Here is a 19,194-nt window from a genome sequence, read left to right on the forward strand (position 1 = left end):
CCTGTAAATCAACAGGAAAGAAAACATGCTAGGCCTGTTGCAGTAGGACTCTATACTATGCACGTCTAGCAACTCCGCTACACTAAAAATAACGCGCTTTTTCACAAACTTTAATACATTCAAACATACAACTCGTTTACTGTAGAACTATAGTCGGATCAAGATTGATATTACAAATTTTGGTAAGTGCAATTATTTTATTTTTTATTGTGATTTAGTTAAAACGATTCAGTAAAATTATATACTTTAATATACATGTTATACAGCCACTGTATCCGACGGTATATAGCAAACAGTAGTTGGTCAGCAAACTTGTTCATGTTATCGTTATTATCGTCACATATATAACACCAGGCTTCAATAGGCCTATACGATGGTAAAAATCAAAATTTTGTTTCATTATTATTTTTTTAAACATTGTGGCCTACCCTAGTGAGTACATGTTTAATCGCTAGCCTGGCTAGCATACACCGTGCCTTAATCGCCACTTTTGTATGACAAAAATTTATTAATTTAAGGTCAGCAACTAAACAGGGTGTCCCAATCCCTGGTTAAAGTTGTTCGGGGATGTGTCACAGTTTGGGGGTGCCTTTTCAGCGATTTTGGTATATCATATGGGTTGGTTTTCAGTGAAGACCAATATGCCCCCAATTCGGCCCATTTAGCATATTTAGTGCCCATAAATGGGCAAATTTGGGTGATTCGCAACGAGCGATATTTAAATCGGTCACTAAAAATGTTGGAAAATGGTCGAGTTCAACCAATCTGATGAGGTGTTATATTATAGACTCTCTAGATCATTGCTAGGGGGTAGTGGACTCAAATTGTAGAGTACGTTTTTCACTAGAGGTCACGAAAGGTCACACATGAGTAAAAAAATGAAAATGCTTTGATCTTGTTTTTTGTGGGACCTGAGAGCACATCAGACACATCAAATTGCATTCTAAATACGAGCAGTGTCCTTGAAATTCGCGATAATACAAATTTATGGCAAATTATTAAAAATTTGTATTTTTGACAGTCATCGAAGTAAACTTTATAAATCTAATGACATGAGAAATTTGCACCAAAAATTGTCAAAAATGCAAAATTTTCAAAAAATCATAAAAAGCCTGATTTTCGCCCAAATTTCAAATATTTTTGGTGAAGTTGGTCAAAAAAAAATGAAAAAACGGTCCCTAGATATTTTTATCTAGTTTTTAAAAATTAATTTAAAAAAATTTTTGGCCAAACAATTTTTTTGTTAGGTTGCACTAAAAATTTGGGCCAAAAAAAACCGTTTTTGGGATTTTCTCCAAAATGAGCATTTTGGCCCAAATTGGACCTCACAGATGAATTTATCAAGTCATTTCCATTCTAAAAATGTATACTTTTATATTCTTTAGACTAATAATTTAGCAGTTATGAGGCCCGAAAGTTTTCATAATTCCAGGGTTCAGACCAACCTTAATGTGTATGTGGCTGGGAGTAAAAGCCGTCATCATTTGAAAATTTTGACCTTTTGTATTGAAGATATACATTTTTTAGGTCTTTTTGGAAAAAAATGTAAATCTCCAATATGAAAAGTTAACATTTTCTAATAATTGACGGCTTTTCCTCCCAGCTACATACACTACATTATCATTAGTTTTATAACGGCAAACCTTCCTTCGAGGATTGTTTAAAAAAAAGTTAAATTTGCCATAAATTTGTATTATTATCACAAAATTATTGGATATCAGAAGAACATTTCTCGTATTCAGAATGTAATTTGGTGTGTCTGATGTGTTCTCAGGTCCCACAAAAAACAACAACTGTAGGCCTACAACCGTTGCTGTCGGATCCCTTGACGAGCGTGGATGTGAGCATTTGCTTACTTTAGACGTATAGAATGACCACGTGTGTTTTCTATAATAATAATAATAATAATAATAATAATAATAATAATAATAATAATAATAATAATAATAATAATAATAGGCCTAATAATAATAATAATAATAATAATAATAATAATAATAATAATAATAATAATAATAATAATAATAATAAAACTTTTTTGACATTAAACAGTCATCGAAGTAAACTTTATCAATCCAATGATATACTTATGTACGTAGCTGAGATGAAAATCCGACCATCATGAAAATTTTGACCTTTCGTATTGAAGATATACATGGAGTTTAGCTGTTGTGAATTGGTCGAATCGTGGTATCCTGCAGTAATGACCTCTGGCGAAAATTGTTGTGGCTATTTTGAAGCGGGCTTGACGAAGAATTCAAATATCACAGTTAGTTATGCTTTCGTAGGTCTTGTGGTTTTTGAATTATGATATAAAGAGAGTCGAAATGAAACATCTTCATAAACGACACATATCTCAAGAACCACAATATATTAGGCTATTTTAAGTCCATGTGTTGCATTCCGTACCCATTCAAATCTTCAAGATGTAACTTTTCAGTAATGGGAAAAATCGCGTTCCTATACCGGCAAGTTTGCGTAAAAGTTAATTGGCAACCAGGTTATTTTGGTTAATTTGGGTATGCTGAGCTCGAATATGTTGTCTGCCAAGCAGTATTTGAAGACCGTGACCCTCAAAAAGACCCCTCCCCCAAAGACCCCATAGGATCGTATGGGGGTGGGGGAGGGGCAAAAATAATTTCATTCCAATAACACTTTCAAACATGTCAAATTATTCGTCTGGCCCCACGGATCCCAGAAATGTAAATTTTTTTGCGCGTATACCCTATAATTAAGAAGTTATGGGGCACTTAAGGTCAAAGGTCTATTTACTTGTTGTGCGTGGGTCAAAAGTCAAAGTTGCTCTGATTTTCGTAAAAGTTGAGGCAAATTGATCGCCTAGCTTAGAGGTTTCAGAAAAGAATAGTTTACACTATCTGCGATGTCTAGTTAATATGTTACACAGCAAAGAGTTAAAAGATATGTAGAATTCCATAGGATTCTATGGCATTTGTACTTATTTATCATATATCTTCTGAACTTCACATCGCAGATAGTAGAAACTATTCTTTTCATGAATCCCGTGAACTTGAGGAACAGTTTGCATCCATTTTTCGTAGTAACTTTAATATTTCACCCCTGTACAACATGCAAATTGATCTTGAACCTGTTGAGCCTCGTAATTTAATAAATATATATCCTACGCGCAAACAATATGTTACATTTTTGTGATACTTAGGCCCAGACGAGTAATTCGACATTTTTTAAAGTTTGCCCCCTGTATGATTATGTAGGGTTTTGTGAGTCTTTTTTAGGGTCAAGGGGTTCAAATACAGCTTGGCAGACAAAATATTTGAATTCAGCATACCCGCATTAACTAAAATGTGACGTGTCATGTCAAAAGGAGACACTTTTGGGCAGGTTATCAATTTTGAGGTTTTTACATATCTTAAATATAGAGATATTTTGCTCTACTGTGCCGTTTTCCCCAATGAAATTGGACATTCCTAAGCGAAAATATTGAGTTCGTAAGTTATGGTATTATATAATTGGAAATTGAGATATCGGCCTTTAAAAATATTATTGACAATGTTGAGAGTAGGAATTATCTTGAAAAATGTTTCAAAAAATAAAAGATGCCAGTTATATTCCGGTCTGAAACTATCAGACAATATTTTTAACATTAATAACATCACAAATTCGCAACAAACCCAAATTGTGAAAAAATCACCCCGGGCAGATTTTTGGCTATTTCTCCATTTACGATCCTGCCCAAAAGTGTCTCCTTTTGACATGACACGTCACAAATAATTTAGTTGCCAGCTTTACCGTGAACTTGCCGCTAGATCCTTAAAGCACACATTTCCAAAATAGAACCAGTGTATAATTTAAACGATGAAAATTGATTTCTTTTGACTTAAACAACTATCGGAACACATCGGACGCGTTCTGGATTCGTCTGAAGTGTTCAAGAAGAAAATCTCCCGGGGGGGGGTTCTTCCTGGTTGAAGGTATGCCGGTTTTGGGGTACCTTTTCAGCGATTTTGGTATATCGATGGGTGGGTTTTCAGTGGATACCAATGCGCCCAATTGGGCGCATTTGGGCAAAAATGCCATTAAAGCGCCCAATTATGGCAAATTTGGGTGCTTTTTGGGTGCTTTTTCTTGAAAATTGGTATACTGATGGGTAGCAAAAACAGCAAAAAGTAGGTATAGAGAAAGTCAGCATCCGAAAGTCTGCGTGGCACACCCCCGTACAAAATTGTTCGAAGACCCCCCCGGGGAAAATCTTCTGATGACGATTTCATAATAAGCCCAGATATCATAGCAACTTATTTGACTCTGTAAGAATATATGTATGTTGCGGATTCTGTTTGTGCAGGAAAATATTACATATATGTTTCCAAAGACGATAAAAAAACAAAACAGAACCCATCCGATATGTTCAAAATCTGTTAACATTTGCATTGGTGGAGGTTCATGCATCGGACGCGTTCCAGAGGATGATTTACGCACTTCCCAGCAAGTCTTGCGGTTAGCACAGCTGTGTGAGTGAACATGACCACTGCCCGCCCACTGCATACACACGTGCATGGTTAAATTTGAATTTGGACAGATATATTTACAATAAAAACACCTTCTTAAGGTTGGTCGATTTCACATTTTATGTTATCTACAGAAGGTGTGGATTATCCTTCATGCATACATCACTTTAGATCTGAAATCGACCAACTAATAATGACACACGGGCAATTCTAAAACAACATCTTTTGCACAATGGGAGTTCAATGGGATTTGAAAAGTAAAGTGGCAGTTGAAACTCTAGTGATAACACTTTTACAGTGCATGATGGGGCTTCCTTAAATCATCCTCTGGACGCGTTCTGTAGGTGTTCAAATTATTCAGATTAAACATTAATTTGTAGAGTCAATTAATTGCTATGATAACTGGGCTTATTATGAAATCGTCATCAGAAGATTTTCCTATAGAACACTTCAGACGAATCTGAGAAATTTGCACTGTACTCCGATACGCCTTAAAATCTTACTCATTTTACCCCCTTTGTTTCATAGTTGTTATCAGCACATGAAAATTATAACATTTCAAAATATTCAGAAATTCTATGAATAAATTGGCTTCCACAATTAAAATGGTTCGAATGCAGAAAACTCGTCATTTAAATTCTCAATACGACCGGCATTTAATATCTTTTAATATTTAAGATGACCGCGAATAACAATAATCTTAGGTATATCTTTGTTATTTTTTCTTTTCATGTCTTCTTATTTTAGGAATTAATGGTCAGTGGCTATCACAACGAAAATGGCCGACACTTCTACGAGACCAACAATTGACTTCTCTTCATTGGTGGAAGTCTTGCAAGAAGGATACCAAGAAGCAGCCATCGTTCAACCAGGTCCACCCATCGAGATCTTCGCTCAACGTGCTGCTCCGACTGTAATCTTCAAGCCTCTGCAGCAAACCAGTGGAAAGTATTACTATGAGTGCAAGACACACACTGGAGGCTATATGCAGATCGGATGGGCTGACCAGAACTTCAAGCCTAAGATAACAGAAGGTAAAGGCGTTGGGGATGATGCCCATTCTTGGGCCTATGACGGTTACCGCTGTTTAAAATGGCATGATAATAAGAAACAGCAGTACGGTCAAAAGTGGAAGGCTGATGATGTCATCGGTATAGCGGTGGATGTTGACGCTGCTAAGATCAGTTTTTCGTTGAATGGGGCAGATTTAGGAATAGCATTTGAGGGTGTCACTTTCAAAGGCGGAATCTACCCTTGCATAACTTTACTTAGAGGAGAAAGAATCAGTCTATACTTTGGTCTAGAGGGGAATCCATTTTGTCACAAGCCTTCAAGCGGTTTCGTTCCGCTAACCATTACAGAAGATGCCACTTCCGCAGATACTGAATTCAACAAGTTTTCCAGTCACGCAACTGTTATCAGCATGGGATTATCAGAGGGCAGTTTCTCAGACTCTTTTGCCGGGGAAATTATGGTAACCATGATGGGGCGCGGGTTAGATTATGAGAAGAAGAAAAACGCACTCGTGGGAGCAGGGTATGATGCTACTCTCATTAAGACGGAGTTGAAAGAGTTTGATTTTGCGAGTAAGCTTACCCATTGTGACGCCATCGGTCTGACCAGAAATGAGGTGCTAGCCATTATTTGCTATACGCTAGAGAAGCCACCCGTCTATCGCTACTTCAACAGCGACAATCGAAAAGGTTACGCAGCAGATGGAATAGACTTCCCAATCTTATGGTATCTCCTCAAAGAAGCCTGTAGAAAAACTCTTGCATCTTTCCCTAAAACTGAACGTACCAAAGATCTTTACCGAGGAACGTCAGTCCCATTCTCGGCTTCTCCAGGTCAGATTATCCGATTCGGGGCTTTCACGTCAGCCACACAAAGTAAGAAAGTTGCTGATGAATTTCAAAATCAACAAAATACTACAGGAACACAGTTTGTAATAACATCTAAACTAGGAGCACCGATTAAGTTTTTATCCGCGTATCCAGAAGAGGAGGAGGTGCTTATACCGCCTTATGAGGCTTTTGAGGTGGTCAGTGTGGAAGGTACAGCACGTATCTTTGTGAAGAGTGCTGTCCCAGATGAACTTGTAGATGAGTATATAAACGGGGGAGGTAGTGTATATGGTATGAAGTATCTGGAGAACAAACTTGAGCAACTTAAACTGGATTAGATAACGATTTGCGTATATGGTATGAAGCAACACACTGAAGGGTCTATTTGTTCTATTGTGTCCGATTTGAGCGCTGACATATTGGAAAATGTTGCCGATTGGGCGACTTTATTGTTAGGTGCTTTTATTCATACATTGGGCGTACAGATTCAGAAATATATAATTCGAAAAATATATATTTTGAAAAACTTTTGTTTTGTTTATTGCTCGAAAAATAAGGGTTTGGGGGATTTGTTTCTCTCATTTATTCTGCATTGTACCTTCAACAGGGTCTGTTATTTTCTAAAGTTTTTTTAATAAGCTTGGGCATGAGTATTTCTAATTTGATTTAAACATAAGTTTTTCGAGAAACTTTGCTTTTCGCATTGAAACTTGGTTTATCGCTCGCAGAACCAGGTTTTAAATATCTGTTTCATCAACGAAAAAAATCGATAAACTTGGTTTCGTTTCTCGATTCAAAAACCAAGATTCTCGATTAACAAAGTAAAGATTTTAAACCTTGTTTATCGGTCGATAAATCTTGTTTTTCGATCAAAAAAGTTAGTTTTTCAAAAACCTTGCTTATCTACCAAGTAGACCAAGTTTTTCGATTCAAAAAGAAAGGTTTTGAAAAACTTTGTTTCTCGAGCGATAAACTTAGTTTTTCGTAAAGAAACCTGGTTTATCTGTTGTTTCCCAGGTAAAAACAAAATCAAGACTCTGCATTTTGCTTCATTTGGACAAAGATTTAATCCTCTCTTTTCAACAGACCAGTGATTTCAATGTATCACAAACTTAATTACACTATTATATATCATAATTATATATTATTCTCGATTCCATCACCAATAAATAACGAATAATTTATAACATGTTTCTGCTATATTTTTTTTACTTATCCAGCTTGCTAAAACAATTGTATAGAAAAAGATATTTTGGAACAGAATCTGTACGACCCACCTTACAAGTTACATTGTTATTGAAATACTTTCACGTTCTGACTTCCTTTGTATTATATTACACGCTTTACCCTCTGTATGTCAATATTAAAGCCTTAATGTACGATTTCTGTCAAATTTTAATTTTGTTATTCTTTATTTAAAATGTTGAAATAATATTAGTAATAACTGCCGGGAAGGGTTTCTGTCCATTTTAAGTTGAAATAACAAGGTAAAGTGAAAGAAACTCCACTGGTTATTTTGGCCATTTAACATGCAGTTCTATGAGAGGACATATTATCATAATTTATAAATTATGATAATATGTCGAACTTTGCTCTGTTGACCTACAAAGACAACAAATTTTGAGCGCCGGCATCCACTACTCAAAATATTGGCCAGCCCATCCATTATGACACGATATTGGATAGGCAAAAGACAAAATCCTATCTTTTATTCTCTAATTATTCATCTTTTTTGTGATAATTTTGTTGTGTGCAAATTGAGGATGCTATTTAAATATATTTTATGTTTAAATTAGCCAAATAATATGAGTTATACCTTACATTTCATGATAAAAAGTTTGGTGAAAATCCCCTTGTCGGTTGTTAGTCTGTTTACTGATTATCTAATACCATTTTACAAGTGTCTACCCCTTGAAAAGATGCAAACAAGATTTTAGATATATAGCGCCATCATTGTTCAACTTTTCTTATATGACTCAGTTTTACATGCCATCAAACAACCGCGGATTGTAGACAAGATATCATCGCAGCATCACCATCTACTGAAGACGCTATTCGAACTAGTGAAAAGGTGAGCGAAAAATAGTGTAGTGTCGAAGAGTTTACCAACCCACCTGGTAATACGAGGTTAAAGTCCCATTCAGTGATCCCAGCGAAAGTTAAAAAATAAATAACATTGTTTATAAATTGCTTAAAAGTGAATGATAAGTCAACCAAATTGTCATTTGGTATTTTTGAAATAAAAAATGTGCAAAAAATGAAGAAAACAGCAGTATTGACAAAGTTGAAGCTCCATTCAAATACATGTAGCTAATTTATATACTGTCAGTGCATGAATTACAGATTCATGTAAATATCTTATTTTGTTTTAAATACACGGTGTTCGACTGAACCACTTACAGGCTGTGTAAGCAAATCTATGACAATGACAAAGGTACCAAAATCTGAATTTTGTTGATTTTTACGATCGTCCGCATGAGCAAATCACTGAATGGGGCTATAAGAAATAGAGTTGTGCTGTTTGTTAGTTTCACTTTCAATCCTATTTCCCATCTTGTAGTCATTCTTACGGGCATCATCAGAGGGACTCTGAAAGTTCAATAAAATAAATTATGAACAAAGCAAAAACTAAAACAAAAGTAAAAAAAACAAAAAAAACGCGCCCATCTTTCATTTTGATTAAAGACTATATTTACTTTATCCACTGTCACCTTTTCAGGTCGTTGGAGCGTAAAGTTTCTTTTTAAAAATTGTTTATAATACAGGGTGTCCCAAAAGTCACTTCACCATTTTGAACCATCATATCTCTTGCAAGTGTTATTGTAAGGAATATCCAAGTACACATTAAAAAGATGAAACTTACACAATTTTTCTGATTCCAAACATAGTTTGAAATAGTTTTCTTCTTCATTCAGAATGGTATTTGATGTGTCTGATGTACTCTCATGTCCCACAAAAAATACCACTGCTATCCGATCCCTTAACACCATTTCCAAACTACCTAAATATTGAGTATTTCTTTTAGTTCATTTGCAACTCAGGTACCCTTTTTAAATCAAGGATATCAACTTTCAGTTGTAAAGTTTGCTTATGATGTTTACCAACTTAAGGAATCGGATATTAACGTTTGCACAGTCAATAACTAAGGTTCCATGTATCGGATCCAATTATGCACTTACGTTTCAGCAACCACTGTTGCCTTTGTCAACACTTAATGAGGTATGATTGCATCTACTAACAACCGACGCTAGAGGGATTTCCAGCGTTATTTTTTGGGTTGCCAGTCGGTTTTCCTTCTAGGGATTTTCTTGGTCCCTGCTGCAGAAACTCATCGAAAATGTGAGAAAGTTGGTACTGCCCCTCGTCTCTGTTCATATTCGTACGCCCCATCTTTCTTATTTCTACAGCTTCCTTAATCCAGCGTTTGTATCTATCTTGCTCTGTGCCAATGACCTTAGCGCTCCCCCACCCAATGACGTGATTGACAACATGATCTGTTATAGCTGACTCGTGTGTGGCAGTTAAAGGTCATTGCTCAGACAACATCATAATCATTGGCAAGCTATTATGAGGACAATGAAAATGACTCCTTCTTTTGAGAAAATAAGTCATTTAAAATTGATATTCGGCAAAAACCAACTGTAAGCGGTGCGTTTCTTCGAACGAGACAGATTTGACCTAGAAACTACAGTGATGTCATGATATGAATATTGCCAGCTTTGAGAGAATGGACTGTCAACACTCTCAATGCACAGAACGTATACTGTTTTTGTTATCAGAAAAAAACTCTGAGTCAAGTATTACAAATGTAATGGTTTTTACACATATAGATAAGAATAGGGCGCTTCTTTATTAAATATTAATAAATTGTGATATTACAATTCATATGTATATCAACTTGAAGATGATATAGGGCGGGTATTGAACTGAAGGCCTACAGATAATAACATCCCTGCTCTTCTCCATCTGACTCATTAGCTCAGTTGGTAGAGCGTCGGTCCGGTGATCCGAAGGTCCCAGGTTCAAATCCTGGATGGTCAGTGAAATGTTGTCACTAACTGTCATTTATGTATGTGGAGTCTTGTTTTAAAAACCATATTGATGAGAAATACTTGGACTAAAAATAAAACAATAAATTTTAGATCAATTTCACCGTACGAGCTTAGAACTTGAGCATGACATATCAATATTGTATTAATTATGCAACTAACCAATTTATATGGCCTGGACTAATCTTTTGTTGTCCCTTCCCAATTTCTCGTGTACAAGGTCGCGCATTAGGCACACATCAATAAACATCTTAATGTAATGTGCGTCATCAGTCTGCAGCATTGGAAATCAATTTCGCTTCGAACGCTGAAAAGCGACGTACGAGCCAGCATTTTACCAAAACAGTTTGTCTTTTTTTCAGGAGAAATACGAATAAAAAAATTGCAACGAGTGTCAACTTGTAATGTAATCATTATTCTCTTCGAAAGTAGTTACATTTGTTTTTGCAATAGATATGCCCTTTAACGACTCTTTGCTCCCTGCTCTGGTGACCACTGTGTTGCTGACTTTCTCCACTTCACATTTGTGTTCTTCTAATAGCGTTCCGAATTTCCTTCCTGTTTCACCAATATAAGACAAGTTACAGTTCTTGCAGGGGATCTTATACACTGCCTGAGTGGTGTTGCGAGAGTCCCGCTTATCTTTAGGATGGACCAGTTGCTTTCTGAGGGTGTTTGTGCGGTCTCATCGCTGTGGAGATATTATAGTTCTTCATTACTCTGGACACTCTTTCCGTGACACCCTCCACATATGGTAGACAAACCATGCCTTTACTCCTCTGTCATTTTGGCGCTTTCATTGGTTTAACGTTTTCAAATGTCCAACTAAGATAACCACAAGTTTGAAGGATTTCTGGATTTCTTTTCTTCTTCAACTCTATCCTCCTCTTCTGTCACTATAGTGTCATTTCTGTCGTACAACGATTGCAAGGCCATGACCCAAGTGTTTGGTGCAGAGGCTGTTGGGACTGGTAATTGATGTATTAGTCGGTGTGCGTTGGTTTGCGGTAGACCACGAGTGTAACCATCTTCTTTCCTGTCAATGTATCCAGAAAAGGTCACAAACCTTGCGTTTCTTGCTCAAAAGTAAATTTGATGGAGCCAGACTTATCAACCTGATTGATGTGGCTAGTCAACTGCTGAACGCCGTCTTACAACATCTATCACATCATCTACGTAACGAAGCCATAGCTTCGGTCTGCAGTCGAGGGGAGCTGTAACAGTACTAGCTTTCTCACATTTTCGATGAGTTTCTGCAGCAAGGACCAAGTAATCCCTAGAAGGAAAACCAACTGGCAACCCAAGAAATCACGCTGGAAATCCCTCGTGAAAACGTCGCTACCCGAGCCCTTAAAATATTTGATGTTTGACTTTCAAAGTTTAAATTCTCTCACTAGAGATCTGTCAAAAGGCAATTTAGTAACTGAGGTTTCAGCTACTTAAAGACCAGTGATGCTATCAATACTTTAATCGGGAGGGGCCACATCATCATTTTTGGTGGGTATGCTCCCTCTGAATTTTGAGGTGATGGGTCTTTCTGAGCTGCAGACTTTTAAAATCAAGGGTCGTTCTTGCTTTCTGGTTGAAAATCGCCTGACAAAAACAGAATTTGAGCAAAATCAGGGGTCTTTTAGAGCTGAAATTATCAAAATCAAAGGTCTTTCAGTGCTCTCTTTTGGTAAAATTCAGGGGTCTTTCCGAGGGAGCATACCAGTATGGTCATTTGTGTTATTTGTGTTAAGTGCCCCTCCCCAGCAGGATCCTGCGCTCAGGACGTCTTACCTTCGTCAAGAATTCCTTCACAGTCAGTATTATCCCTATACAGATTGGTATTTGCAGCACCCGTAGGGCGATATTAATCCCAAAGAAAGCATAACGCAACTTAACGATGTCATATAGCCAACAGGCGGCGCGTTCACCGCATGTGTACTGCCATAATACGCATGTAGTATTGACAATTGCACCAAAGTATATGGGAGTTGGGAACGTGCCTGAAACATTAATACGAAGAAAAGAGGACCCATTAGCATAACAAAATTGTTGTTCGACACCTTTATTAAATAATGTACAAGGTATGCGTAGACATTTAATTCGGTCGATTCACAATAAGATGCGCCTCCAGCGGTTGCTGGGGAGAAGCCAAAATATGCAGTGCATCATGGGGAAAGTCGACATCCAAAGCCCGCGTAATACGAATACAACAGGAACATTACGTCGATTGTGTGTTTAAATGGCAATATAATAGTGTTACTCGTGAAAACACATTAAAATAGTAATTTACAATTATCCATTTTCTATCTATTGATTAGACAAAACCATTCAAGGAGCTGTTTTCAACATCATTATTATCACACCCACGTGAAAATCCAAGGGTGACTAGAACGGCTATGTCGACCCTGGAGGTCAAAAATTGGATTGACAAGAGCAACCGCGGGCGGCGCATCGCATTATGAATCGCAAGAATTCGTTCAAAGTTGGAGCGATTTAATCTAAAACTGAATTCAGAGGGTATATCCTCGCGTTGTCTCTTTTTCTTATGTTCCTTGACTCGTAAGAATTTGACCTCTTACAATCGTGCAGTATGTTATAAGATGTGTCTGTAAATTATAGGAACTAAGATTTTAAGACCTCATTTACACTATTAGCTCCTAACTCCATGCGAAACTAAGACACTGATGTATTAAGATAAAAACTAAAAAAAGCTAAACTTTTACACGTCTTAAGTCTAAAAATTAGTCTTGCAGATCTTTACATTGTGGTATATAGGTATTAGTTTCATTACTCTGACGACGTCTTCTAGTTTTACAGGTCTTAGTTCATATAGTATGGATGTCTTAGGTATCGGCTTTGTACATGTTGTCTATTAGTGTCTCACACAGTTGAAGCTCTATGAACTGACTGCAATCTGTGCCATAGGTCCTCCGTGTTGCCATCATGCCATGTCCATGATGTAGGCTTACAATACACTAGATAGTCCCTTGTTGGCTTGTTTCGTTCGAAAAGAGGGATCATTATTTACGTCAGGGGGAACGAAGGATTTTCATATATTTTCGCACACAAATTTAGCATCCCCCTCATATCGAAGGAAAAATTCACGTCCCCCCGTGAATCCTCCTTTCCTTGTATATAATTTCATGTCTGCCCCTTCAATATTATTAGGCATGTCACAGTGGCTGCACAATACTTCTGCCACACTGTGCATGCAAGCATAACAGTAAATTGAAAAGCGCGCGCATAAAAATTGTTAAATTTTGGCAAACATCCATGTCGAAAAATTCATTTCCTCATATGTGCTATTTATCACAATTGTTTGAATTTTTGATATATGGTGTGTGAAACCTTTCTGTGACTACCATCGGTTTTTTTAAAATAAATATTGCTTCGTTTAAGAGCTACTACCTGTTTTTATGGATTGTTGAAGATGCCTCATAAATCAATAAATATAGGCCTTTTGAAAAATCAAGACCTACCACCATTTAGCTGAAATACTAATCTTTCTAAGCATGTAAATTATTTCCGTCGACAACGAATGGCACACTTGAGGAAAACGATTTGAAACAAAACATTTTTTAAGTGAGTTTAAAGGGAGTAATATTCCAAACCACAATAGCTCTAAGCCATTGTGTGTGTGTCCAAGGCCACACCATTTTTGTATACGCGGTATAGTAGAGTGGCTGTTCCTTTTACCGTTTGTCTTCCCATGTTAATCCAGATAACAAAATGTTAATTTAAAGTCTCATTGAAAATGAATTTTTATTTTTACTTTTCGGATTTGGCTTTGAGCAATGGTGACAAATACCATATTTACAGAAAAAAATGAAAATTCTATTCCAGACACCGTCAAAATGTCAAAGTTTGTATTTTTGTATTATATTAAAGTAATTAACTGCAGATTCTTTACTCAACATCATAACAGGTTCATACTTGACAAATTTATGATGAATGAAAAGACTTTCATTAAATATTGAAAAAAAACACCCAAAATTACTCATGCCTAATTTACATAATAATATCATGAATACATAATTAGCTGTAATAAGCTAATTTGCATTATTGATTACTTTTTGTGTATTTTTTTGTTATCAATTGAAATAACTTTGTATACATATGTGTGCGAAAAAAACCGCACCCTGATATCATGTACGGTTTTCTTTTGGCATCAATTTTGCATATTAATTAGCTGAACTTAGTCATTTTAATTAGTCAAATTAACTTTAATTTGTCTGCAGATTGGCCGCAATTGCTAAAATAGTATATTTGATTAATTTATTATAATTATTCAATGATAGATTTTTTAATTTTGTTTTCTTTGACGAAGTTAGAAAAGATAGGCAATTAACCTGTGATACTTAAATTAACGTTGCTTTTTCAAGTAAGTGTCCAAATAAACCTTCAAAATCTCGAAATGTGCCAATTTTGTCATTATAGCAATTTGTGGCAGATTTGCATTCCATTTATGAGCATCTTAAAATTGACACTACATCACAATGCATTGACCGATTTCAATTCGGTTTTTTGATTTTTGATGCTTTAATAAAGGTCATTCATATAGAAACATTAAATAACGTGTTTCTGCTGCCCTTATTTTTGAGATGATATACCTAATATTATCAAGGACAATATTTCATGTCCCTCCTCAAGTCAATCAAAAAAATTTCGCGTCCCTTTAAACTCCTCCGCCCCCCCTGGCGTAAATAATGATCCCAATATCATGACAACAGTGGAAAATAATTTGCAGCCTGGAGTTTTGAATGGGTTGTCGCTCTGTAGCATGCATTTTTTTGACACCCAGTGAGTCCAAAACAAACCAATGTAAGTCATTATTATGTTTTCCGAATCTTAGTCCCTATACTTTGTACAGAGTTAAAGAGTCCGATTTTTTCACACACTTGGACTCCTTGGATTCAACACTTGGACTGTATTCATTAATTTGTTTCCCAATTGGATGCAAAACTCACTGTGATATTTAATATTGCCATAGCAGTACAAACAACAACCTACATTAAAGCACCCAATTGGGCACCACACTCACCATGAAGAACTAGCAACACTGGCAACAACCAAACTGAAAACTGACTTAGCTGGCTGAGTGAATGAACTGCAGCAGCTTAGATTATTAATGTGCAGCAGGGACAAAAATCCCACAGAAAGTGGATTTCTAACTCAAAAATCATTTTTGTAATAAGTAGAAAAAAGATGACAGCCAGCCAGTGATTTGAGCAAGTTTGTCAATATTGTGCATGTTCTTAGAGTAGAATACATGAGAAGTAATCCAAGGGAAGTAAGCTTATGGAAGTAAGCTTACTACGGAAGTTGCATACGACATGCAGAATGAAACTGAACGAACTTTCTGCTTATGTGCTTGCAATGTGCACTGTGTGAAGCTATAAAGGTAAGTTTTTTATATTTATTTCTAGAGAAGGTCCTCCATTTTTTTGTAGGCATAGGTGTAGTCTTGAGTCTATGCTTTCATGCATAGCTTGCCTTGCATTTCAATAGAAACTCAATCATGCAAATTACAATCATGATAATTTCAGAGCCTGAATTTAAGCCCAAGCCTAGTCTTATAGGCCTAGCCATAGTGCCTGTGTTACTACTGTTATTCCCTAAACTCTATACTGCTAGTATTGGCAAGTCCTTCGAATATTGCAAGTTCTACTACAAATACAAACTAATTTTCCTTCAAGATGTAAGACAAGTTAAAGATTCTGAAAACATAATAATGATAAAATTGGATGGTTTTTTTTGTCACCCAATACTACAAATTTATTGGTCTCGCTATGAGTTTTAAAATATTGGACTCGACTACGGCTCGTCCAATATTTTAAAACTCATAGCTCGACCAAATAAAATTGTAGTATTGGGTTCAAACCATCCAATTTTATTTCATTATTACGTTCTCAGAATCTTCCTTCCTATACTTTGTACAGAGTTAGAGAATCCAATATAATCAACACATGGACTCAACACTTGGAATGTGAATAGGCTCACTTTTTCTCCCCAACATTTTTTCCAACCATTTTTGACAAAAGCTCATTTTTGACCAAAAATCACATTTTATACCAACAATTACATTTTTGACCAAAAATTAAATTTTTGACCAAAAGACACATTTTGAACAAAAATCTCGTTTTTGAACAAAAAATAATGTTTTTTACCAAAAATCACATTTTGTACCAAAACAAATCACATTTTTGACCAAGAAAAGAATATGAAAACATAATAATGATAAAATTAGATGGTTTTCTCACCCAATAATACATTTATTGGTCTCACTATGAGTTTTAAAATATTGGACTCCACTACGTCTCGTTTTATGTATTGGGTTCAAACCATCCAATTTGATATCAAAAACAAACATATCCGCTGCAAGCAAGAAGTGTATGAATGACATTACCTAACAAGATGTAAATAAATTTGGATACTCCAAACATTGTAGTTCTGAGTTCCGTCTCACAGTTCCTGAAATAGTAATAAATATAGAGATAGATAATGAATTAATAAAAAGGCGCCGTGATAACTTAGACCAATATAATAAAATGAATAAGATCGCCATTTTACAATTATGGTAATGGTTTCCATGGTTATAAATTTTGTAAATCGTTACAAAATGTTGATAGAACAATATGCATGGAAATCTATTTCAAAATTGTTTTACGGCCAAATAAAGGCTAATTTTTAATTTTGTACATTAATAACGGCTAGCGGGATGTCCGCACTTTACGTAGTCTCGGTCCCAGACCTGGGTCCCAAACGATTTGTGCTCCTTCATCTGGCGACAACCTCATAGTATGTCGTTTTTGATTGGCTGAACATCAACTCGGTAAAAAACTGTGGTAAAAATTGACCGTCAATGAACCGGTTGATGGACAGCCAAGCGGTGATCTAAATCAACACAATGTACGTGAGTACGCGCTGCGAGTCGCTGTGATTACGCCCTCTAGCCTGCCTCGCCTGTCTGTCGCTACCACTGATCGCGCCCCGCTTACATGTATCTCATTTCCTCCCGCTCTACATAGAAATGTCTATTATTGTCCTAGAAATCAACCACATTTCAAAGAATGGGAGCTAGCACGACCCCTTTGTATTCCCTTAGGACTATAGTACTAAAACATTTAAGATGTTCCTAAAAGTAAAAAGTGGCCCTAATCGCGTAACGGTCAATCAAAGGTCAACACAGGGTAAAATTTCAAACGTGCTAAAATGTTGTATAGAACGATACCAAAGTATTTCCCTCATTTCTAGAATTTAGAAAACGTAATGTTTGACCTACGTGCAAAAACAGTAAGTTTTAACATTTGACTTAAAAGTCATAAGCAAACAGTTCAATTAAAGCTGGGGATGGCCAATTTATTTTGCCCCACTGGGGTCCGATTTCAACGAAACTGATGTGAAATTGTTCGTCTAGTAAAAGCAATACTTACCCCAACACTATCAGATTCAGAGGCGTATTATCTTGTAAGCGACAAAATAAGAGTAAACCAAATAGAAACACCGCAATGTACACTTTGGTTTCACAACTATCTTCTCTATCACACAGTCCAGATTTAGCACGGCCAAATTCGGAATCATCGTCAAACGAAGAATTTGATAGAGCTTGTACGCATGTGCAGTCACTGTATGTTGACAAGTTCTATCAAATTAATGATAAAGTAGAATAAGTTCAATTAAAATTTTGCAATGAGAAAACTTGCCCGTGATCACGGAAGAACCATTCTCTATCTTGGTTTAACTATTTAGTGTTTCCCATATTTAGCCTCAAGAAGGCATCTGACGTCCTCTGACTCGACCTTTCACATCAGATGACCTGATGCCAAAGTCAACTTTTCTCCGTTTTTGTAAAGGCTCCTAAATACCATTGATCCTTGACCTCAGCGCCTCACATCATTATCAGATGACTGAGGGCACGAAACAACGTAAAATCATAGGTGACAAGATACATATTTGGTGCATACGCACCAATATGAACCTCTCGCCAATCGATCTGTGTTCAACGTATAAGTGACGTATATTTCATTGCTTAAGCATTGGAGAAATAGGTAACCTTGAAAATAGGGACCCAAATTTTATGATTTTTCTTATAACTTGACCTTTGACCTCGCTTAACCTCAATTTTATTTCGGGCATATATTCCCCTCGTATCAAGGATTCCACCCACCAAATTTGAGCCCGATCGGACAAAGTTTGAAATTTGACCCCTCCGTAATGACCTTTGACCTTGGGCACGAACCAACGTAAAATCATAGGTGATAACACATTGCTACCTTAATACCAAAATGTGACTATTCAGTTGTTTTCTGACATTTACATAACCTTCGACCCCTGAAATGTCACATTTGTTCCCACATTTGTGCTCAGTCAAAACAGTTAAGAGAATGAGAAAGCTCTAAGGTAACAAATAGCAATCTTCCGGTGTTAAGAACCATGTTTTTGATACGTTATCAAGCAAATTATATAAAGGGTGAGTCAAAAAAAGTGCAATAGAGCAAAGAATCGATATTTATGCAAGAACCAAGTCGAACTTTCCCATTATTGAAATATTTCATAAATGCCACACCCAATAGTCACCTAAATGCTAATTCCTTGCTTTTTTCACACAAGGTCACCGATGGACATATCATATATAAAATGTTTTAAAACCTAAAAGGTTCAACTCGGTTTTTAAATAAAAATGGATTCTTTTCTTTATTGCACTTTTTTTTTACTCACCCTGTACATGGACTTTATAGGTTTTACTGTTAATATATTTATTATAAATATCAAATTACATTATGTGGTTCATATGAATGACGTGTACAGTGCGCAAAAGAATTTAGG

The 19,194-nt window shown here is 36.2% G+C and overlaps 2 protein-coding genes and 1 non-coding gene across 3 annotated transcripts in view; 2 read left to right on the forward strand and 1 right to left on the reverse strand.

The window, feature by feature from the left end:
• On the forward strand, nucleotides 1-7,228 carry LOC140162829 (uncharacterized). Its single transcript, XM_072186139.1, has 2 exons — nucleotides 1-182; nucleotides 5,232-7,228. The coding sequence occupies exon 2, from the start codon at nucleotides 5,263-5,265 to the stop codon at nucleotides 6,664-6,666; it is 1,404 nt and encodes a 467-aa protein (XP_072042240.1). The 5' UTR covers nucleotides 1-182; nucleotides 5,232-5,262; the 3' UTR covers nucleotides 6,667-7,228.
• Nucleotides 7,229-8,298: 1,070 nt separating this feature from the next.
• The window catches only part of LOC140162830 (solute carrier organic anion transporter family member 2A1-like), a 30,366-nt gene continuing 19,470 nt past the window's right edge, over nucleotides 8,299-19,194 (reverse strand). Inside the window, exons 8-11 of the mRNA XM_072186140.1 lie at nucleotides 17,802-18,010; nucleotides 16,775-16,839; nucleotides 12,160-12,368; nucleotides 8,299-8,917 (exon numbers count right to left, since the gene is read on the reverse strand). Of these exons, the coding sequence (XP_072042241.1) occupies nucleotides 8,813-8,917; nucleotides 12,160-12,368; nucleotides 16,775-16,839; nucleotides 17,802-18,010 (588 nt within the window). The 3' untranslated portion in view covers nucleotides 8,299-8,812. The remainder of the gene's footprint in view (nucleotides 8,918-12,159; nucleotides 12,369-16,774; nucleotides 16,840-17,801; nucleotides 18,011-19,194) is intronic.
• On the forward strand, nucleotides 10,296-10,369 carry Trnat-ggu (transfer RNA threonine (anticodon GGU)). The gene has a single exon. It is a non-coding gene; the product is annotated as a tRNA-Thr (tRNA).

The sequence above is a fragment of the Amphiura filiformis genome, chromosome 10 (genome assembly GCF_039555335.1).
Source record: "Amphiura filiformis chromosome 10, Afil_fr2py, whole genome shotgun sequence".
Lineage (NCBI taxonomy): Eukaryota > Metazoa > Echinodermata > Ophiuroidea > Amphilepidida > Amphiuridae > Amphiura > Amphiura filiformis.

Coding starts and splice junctions, on each gene's coding strand:
- LOC140162829 (XM_072186139.1), top strand. CDS start 5,263: ATGGCCGACACTTCTACGAGACCAACAATTGACTTCTCTTCATTGGTG.